Source organism: Equus asinus, chromosome 17, assembly GCF_041296235.1.
Source record: "Equus asinus isolate D_3611 breed Donkey chromosome 17, EquAss-T2T_v2, whole genome shotgun sequence".
Taxonomy (NCBI): Eukaryota; Metazoa; Chordata; class Mammalia; order Perissodactyla; family Equidae; genus Equus; species Equus asinus.
Window position 1 is genome coordinate 35179282 of NC_091806.1, and position 8117 is coordinate 35187398.

General features: G+C 39.8%; 1 protein-coding gene across 1 annotated transcript; it reads right to left on the reverse strand.

The window, feature by feature from the left end:
* Window positions 1-268: 268 nt before the first annotated feature.
* Window positions 269-1204, reverse strand: LOC139040731 (olfactory receptor 4D9-like). Its single transcript, XM_070487493.1, has one exon. It carries the CDS (start codon window positions 1202-1204, stop codon window positions 269-271), a length of 936 nt encoding a protein of 311 aa, XP_070343594.1.
* Window positions 1205-8117: the final 6913 nt, after the last annotated feature.

Sequence of the window (8117 nt, forward strand, 5' to 3'; positions counted from 1 at the left end):
CACCTCTGCCAAGCACATAATATGTACTCTGTAAATATATGTGGAATGAATAATTGAAAGCGAGTAGTGGAAGACATAATGGGTCTCACCTTAAAGTGGTATCACCCATGGGTCCCCAGTACGTACTATAGGACCAGCCTCTTTTAGGACCCCATGGTATCCATAGATGCCCCTTTCTTCTTGGCTTTAAGGTGATCTCTGGACATTTTGAGGAAGTGAAATTTAATATCTATCTTTAAATTTCAGTGTTAGCACATCCTCATAGAATTTAAATCTTTTCTGAATGCCATAGTCGTTTCTTTAGTTTCCTCATGGCTGACTTCATTTCCTGATTTCTCAGGGTGTAGATCATAGGATTGAGCAACGGAGAGATGACAGTGAAGGTGACAGAAATGGCAGTATCTGTGGGGAGGGCAGTGAAGGGCCGGGCATAGACATAGATGCAGGGCACAAAGTGCAGGGTCACCACAGTGATGTGTGAGGTGCAGGTGGAGATGACTTTCCTCCTGCCCTCTCCGGTATGAGATCTCAGCATCCTCAGGATGACTGTGTAGGATATGAGGAGAAAGAAGAATATAAACCAACTGACCAATCCATTATTAGAGATCATCAGGAGCTCCAGAGTGAAGGTGTCAGTGCAGGCGAGTTTGAGCACCTGGGGGACATCACAGTAGAAAGTGGCAAGAACATTGGGTCCACAGAAGGGGAGGGGCAGCAAGAGGGAAATTTGCACAATGGAGTGGACAAAGCCCCCCACCCAGGAGGCCACAACCGGGCTAGCGCATCGTCCCCTATTCATGATGGTCATATAATGGAGGGGTTTTGAGATGGCTATGTAGCGATCAAATGCCATCACAGAGAGAGAAAAAACATCCGCACCTCCCAGAAGGTGGAAGAAGAACATTTGAGTGACACAGCCACTGAAGGAGATGGTTTTTCTCTCTGACAGAAGATCAGCTAGGACCTTAGGCGCTGTGATGGAGGAAAAGCAGATGTCAAGAACAGATAGATTGCGGAGCAGGAAGTACATGGGAGTGTGAAGGTGAGCTTCGCAGGTAACTGTAACCATGATGAGGAGGTTTCCCATCAGAGTTGTCATGTACACGAAAAACAAGAAGACAAATGAGACCCAGCTCAGCTCTCGAGACTGGGTAATTCCCAGGAAAATAAATTCTTTCACTATGGTATAATTTCCCTGCTCCATTGGGTCCCAGATCCTTTTTGAAGTATATCTCTGGAAGAAATAAAAGTGCAGTTAAAGAAAGTTTTATGAAATCTACTGTTGTCTTTCTGTCACTTGCGTCTGATGCTTTCCTGGGGAGGAAGTTCATCTTTTATGTATGTGGCCGTGCCTGCAATTCTGTGCCACCAGTGGAAGAGGACCCAGGTTTTTGACTCAGTTATCCAAACAGGTAGGTTCTATCACTGTGGCCACTGAAACACAGGTGACAGATCCGTGAACCTATTCAATTGTACTTTTAATACAAAATATGACAGTTATTAAAAAATAAGCATGAATTTGATATGAAGAATGTTTCTTCACAAAAGACACCATTATGCGAATTAACAGACAACCTGCAAATGGGAGGATATTTACAATACGTATACTAAGAAAAGCTTCAGGTCCAAAATATGTAAAGAATTTTACAAATCAGTAAAGAACGATAGATGTTGAAAGAGAAAACAGCAAAGACACTAACCAAAACTTTACCAAGGAGGATATTCAAATTCCAATTCAACTTCATGAATTATCAGGGAAATGTAAATTGAAATTACAGCAAGGAACTACTACCTACATACCAAAATGGCTAAACTGAAAAAGATGAAAAATATCTTGTGATGGTGAAGACGTGGAACAACTGGAACCTCTCATAGCCTGCTGGTGGGTGTGCAAATCGGGAGAATCACTTTGCTGTCTGATTATATCTGCTAACGCCATTATCTATATCCATATCCATATCTATACCTATATCTATGTATATCTATCTAATCACCTATCTTAGAATGGATACATATATATAGTTCATTCAGTTGTACGTATTGATTTTTCTGAGGATACATCTCCGTCCTCAGAATAATCTATTTCACTCCTAGGAAGTATGTACATATGTGCATATGTCATCTCCACCAAGATGTATCCTAGAATATTCATAGAAGCACTGTTTGTAATTGCCTCAAACTGGAAATGACGCAAATGCCCATCAACAGTAGAAAAGATAAATAAATTGTTAAATTCATACAATACCATAGAGCCATGGGAATGATCAATGTATGGTACATGAAACAACACAAATGTCTCATAAGCACAATGTAGAGTCTAAGCCAGGCACAACAGAGTGTGCACCCACTTATTTTGTTCACATAAAGAACAAAAAGTATACCAAACTAAAGGAAATATGAGGGAGGATTTTGAACTACTGAGAATGTTCTGTTTCTTAATCTAGGTGCTTGTTACAAAAATTTATTGCTTGTGTGAAAATTCATTGAGCTGTACACTAATGTGCATTTTTCTGTATGTTTGTATATTATCCTTCAGCAGAAAGTTAAAAATAATGAACATGGTGATTATAACATTTTAATCTCATGTCTAAAGAATGACTTTCATCCAAGTGAGGTTTAATTGACGACCCACTTCATAACGGTTACTTTTATAGTTATATAGTTACAGCCTTTACCAGCTACAACTTGAGTTACCTTTTTATCTTTTTCTCACCCACAGACTTTAGGTCCTCCCGAATTCTTGTGTTAGGCAGGTTGCCCTTCTGTCCACATGTAGTGCCTTCTCAGATTCTGATTTTTGTTTCTCTATGTTTTCTTTACTTTGTTCTTTAAACCTCAGAAAAAAATCCTTAAAAGACCATGTTTCCCCAAGCAGCACTCTCATTTTTGCTGACCTGGAAGAATAAGATAAGAGCCTCCTTTCGGATTCCATGGTCATCAGTTCGGATTCATCTCAGTCTCCTCGTCTTTGGTGTTTATGTCAATGGCACAGAGTGATACGAACACATGTTCAGAATAACGATTGTGGGAAATTTCAGGTCTCTAGCATCTCAGATGTAAGAATTCCCTACACTATACTTACCATGGCTAGAAGGTGGAGAAATCACCCCTAAAGCACTGTTCAGTTAATCTAGAGTGTGGAAACAGATTTTAATGAATGACAGCAGTCCACTCTAGAATCTTCCTTTTGGATATTGGACTGATAAGTCAATGGTTTTCAAATCTTCTGCTGAGGAAACCACTGCAACAAGCCTCATAGATTACGTTGTCACTTGTGCTCTCCTTTCCTCCTTTCTTTTCCTCCCCTGTTTCTCTTTCCTTCTTTGCTTCCTTCTTCTAGATATTTCTGTGACCGTATGAGGGTTCAGCAGAGCAACAGAATCAATAGGACATATATAGATATACAAGGTAAAATTATAATGAAGAGTTGGCTCACGTGATTATGGAAGCTGAGAAGTCCCAAGATCTGCTATCTGCAAGTTGGAGACCCCGGAAGGCTGATGGTATAATTCAGTGCTAGTTTGATGACCTGAGAAGTAGGGAAGGCAATGTGTAAATCGCAGTCCGAGGGAAGGAGACAATGAGATGAGATGTCCCAGCTCACGCTGTGAGGCAGGGAAAATGGGGCACATTTCTCCTTCCTCCACCTTTTGTTCTACTCAGACCCTCAGTGAATTGGATGATGTGTACCTTAATTGAGAAGGCAATTAGTCTGCTTTACAGAGTCCATCTATTCAACTGCTAATCTCATCTGGAAACACTCTCAGAGACACACCCAGAAATAATGTTTAATCTGGGCGCCATGTCGCCTGTCAAGTTGACAGAAATTAACCATCATAATGACATTGAGATGGTCTTTTTGAGTGAAAGGCGACTCAAACATAGATCTTTTCATCAGGAGGTTTACAGTTAAGACAATAAGAGTGTTGCAGGTGGTGGAGTCGGCAGAAAGAAAAGGGAGGAGGTCCAAAATCATGAGGATGTATATGAAAATAGCCCCATTTGGGCATACGATGTTTGTAAACTCCATCCAGGAGGTGTGCTGAACAGTATCATATCCCACACTTGCATTTTGGATACACATGTGTGGATCCTCTGGAACAGTCAGGCAATTTGGATTTTACCACCTTCCTAGTTGGTGTGGCCTTGGGCAAATCACTCCATAATTGTACCAAACTCATGAGAAATACATGGGAGTTTCACAGGGAATGGCTTAGAGTCAATTCTCAGCCTGCACCGCTATAATTTATCTACCACACGAAAATAATGAGACCTACCTCATACACAAGGTGCTTCTAAGGAATAGATGAGATTGTATGTCTGTTTAGGAAACTGAAAGCAGCTGAGGAATCTGATTTTGCCAGTCTCATCAGCTCCAGGTGAGTGCTTCTTTCCTTATACATGCCAGGTTCATCTGTGGGGTTGTCTGGGACTGGTTCATCTTGCTATTGATTGTGTCGTTCAAAGCCCTCTTCTCAACACTTGAGGTAAGTGACAAATACTCTCTCTCCTCTAGGGACTTTTTTCTTTTTCACTTATGAATTTGAGCTAAGACGCGTTCAAAAAATCAGAGTATTGTATCATACACCTCCTTAGAAACATAAATAAATTTGTGTATGCAGTTTAGATATAGTTATTTATATTACAATCCTTTATGGAAAGAAAATAGATTATAATCCTCATTTACAAATCCAATCATCTTGATATCAGGCCCCAGGGGGGTCCATGCTACTTTCAAGGTCTCAACATTATGTAAATGTTGGCAAAATAATGGAGGTCTGCTTTGCTGAAGTTTGTTTTTAGAAAACTTTTGTGGAGTGATTCTTGTACTGACTGCTTCATTTTATCTCTCCAAAACCTATAATATCCATGTGAAATTGATATTATTGTCTTGATTTTATAGATGAGAAACTGAGACACAGAAAGATTAAGTAACTTGCTCAAGGTCTCCCAGCTGGTAAAGCCAGGTCTCAATCCTAGATTTGTCTCATTCCAAAGACTTATGCTCTTAACTACTGCAACTATAGTTCTTCCTAGTGTTGATCAGCCCTTCCCAGAAAATGGTACAAAGAAAAAGGCTCAGAAAAATCTTTTTCAAAACAAGTTAGTCTGTGGGTGTAAGGAGCCTGCAGGTGGTGAGTGAGAGCTGTGACTGAGACTGCCATAGTATGAGATGATGTCAGAAGTGACTCTGAAAAAAAAAAAGCAGAGTTTGAAGAAAGCAAATTTTATAGTCATTGTGGGTACCTCAACCAACTGCCTGGATCAGCTTCATAGTGCTTCAGTGGCAGGGGAAATGAGTTCTGAGTAGCATCTCCTCAAACATGAACTCTCAAAAGCAATGGATCTGGTCTGTTCCTATGGATGCTGTCTTTTTGTAAAGAGTGGGAAGGATACTTTGAAAGTATAGGATTATGCACATTGTAGTGAAACTCATGCATATAAGAGGAGGAAGGGGGCAAATGGATAGAGAAATATAATTTTATGTGTTGCAAGGTCAAAGTAAGGATCACAGGATTTCTTAAAAATCACACCAAAGGGGACCATCCTTTGGAAAGAAGCTTATCAAGCATCTCGTAAGAACCTGCAAACTGAATGTTATCCCTATACTCCAGCTTCCCACTGAGGAAATGCTGCTCCTTTTTCTCTTTCCTAACATTGAAAAGCCTCTACTCTTGAATGAATCTCTAAAAATTTTAGGAACATTATTCATATTCAGTTGCACATGAGGACACAGATAAGCTAGCCATTCAAAGACCTTGCTTAAAGCCCCAAACTTCTACTTCCAGACAAGAAGCAAAGCTGGCTAGGAAGGATATAATGAATTTAGGAAGGCTTTTAGAGTGCTGTTTTTCAAGGCAATCACCCTCCTGAGAGCTGGGGATATGAACACCTTCTCAATTGCCTTCAAATAATTTTCAACCTCAACATCATGCCAAGTAGAATACATCCCATCCCCTTGAGTCAACTGACCTTCTAATATTTTTCAAGCCACACCTCCCAATTTCCTAGTCATGAAAAACTAACCTTTTTCTTTTCTTCATTAAGAGTTTTGGTTTCAAAAGGAACATTCCACACAATGGCAGCATTTTTGACAAATAAGCCCTAACAGCTTATCAGTTTTAGAAGTTCACACACACCAACACTAACTGACATCAGTCTTCAAGTGGGAAATTGATCCTCTTATAATGCTCCAACTGCATCTTATAAGATGTAGGTTCTGGGGAAATTCATTGTTTAATGGAAAGCCTAGCTCAAGGCTAGTGATTTTTTTTTATCTTCTTCCTTCATATGGGAAATGGCAACCTCAGGGAATCATATCATTCAACAATTCCACTTTGCCTTACCATGACTCAACTACGTCTATTAGTCTGTCAGCCACAAGCCTATTAAAGTAATCAATAAAGGGAATATAGTTGCATATGGATGTGGAAACTGAGTGACCAATTCAATGGAGTTCCTGTGGGAGTCATTAAAATGTCATCAAGCCCTCCTCCTCTCTCTCCCTCATCTCCATGTTCCATCTCACATGTACATGCAGAGGCACCAGTGCACTTTCAGTACACATATGTTTCTCTAGACAGTGCATCATCCCTCTTGGTTCAAGAAGAAAGCATTTTAAACTACACCAGGGGCTGTGCTGTCTTCCTTCTAACCAAAATTGCTTTGCTTTAATTGACTGAGATGTAAAGCTTAATTAAAAGAGTAGTAATGGAAAAATCAAATCTTTGTGGCTACTGTCAGGGCAGCTGTCAGAGATTGATTGATGTGGATTTATATATTCGTTGAATGCAATGTGTTCATTTATACCACACAATCATATTAATCTACATCTCTAAGACCCACAGCTCCCTTAGAATCTAGGAAGGTAGCCTAGTGACAGCTGTTGATATTCATCAGGTTAATTACTTCAGAATTATTTTATGTTATTGTGTTCACAGGTACCCAGAGATGTTGATCATTGAAATATTTGATTCAGGGAGCAATGTAAGAAAGGGTATTTTGAAAGCTATGTGTGTGTCCAGAGCAGCCAGTCGACTTTTGCATGGGTCTTAGCAGCAGAGCTTAAAAATAATAAAGGCTGATTTAGTTGGAAAAAATGCAGCCCACCTTTGGATTTTACACCATCCAGATCAATGATAGATGTTTTTGTAATCAGATGTAATTCTTTCCCCTTCCCCTGGATTATTGAATCAGATTGTGTTGTGTGTTTAAACGTGGCTTGAGGAAGTCTCAGGGACAGTGATATGGCAAGGGTTCTTTGGTTCTTGGTCTCTTGGGGTTATGCTTCTGAGATACAGTTAGTGATTCAGACCCCATAGATCTTTGGTGCCATCCAATTCTGACATAGTGATAAAAATCTGATTTGAGTAAGTCACGAGACATAGGAAGGAGAGAAAAGGACACGTTGGCATGAAATAGACTATAAAGTAGTTTGTGGTATGCATTTTTCATAGGCAATTTCATATAGGAAAGCTTAGAGACTCGCGACCAGTGCTGCCTGAGCAAAGGAAGCAGGACCTTGTGAACGGTGACTCGACAAATGTGAATTATTCTTAGAATTTTCATTTTAGGGGAAGCAGGTTAATATTGTAAAAATTTAGTATTGATAGACCAGGTGACAAGCAATTGCAATGAATTGAACCAGTTTGGCAATGAATGCTTATGGTGCCATTCCAGATCCAAAGTGGGACATAAGTAAATTTTGTCCTCAACGCTCAATATACTTTGGCTAACTCTACTTGGGCCCTTCTCTGTCCTGGGTGCTCTGACATCTTGTTCTGATCCCTTATCTCTACTCTAGAAGCCAAGGGTTTATATTTGACCCATTACCTTCTTTTAATATGAAACTCTCCTATGCTTTATCTCAACAGTTTCTGGATGACTCTTTAAGTTGTAACAATAATAAGCAAAGCTATTGTCATATTTTAATGACCAAAAGCTGGAAATTTTAAGATGAAAGATGCTTTGAATTCAACGTACATTCCCATGTTTTCTACCCCATCAGTTTTTTCCCAATAATGAGGAGTATGGGTCCTGTAGGAGAAGAGTGTAACAGGTCGATGGGGATTAGGGTTAGGGTTGGGTCAGAATGTGCGTAATGCACAGCCATTTGG

Coding starts and splice junctions, on each gene's coding strand:
- LOC139040731 (XM_070487493.1), bottom strand. CDS start 1,204: ATGGAGCAGGGAAATTATACCATAGTGAAAGAATTTATTTTCCTGGGA.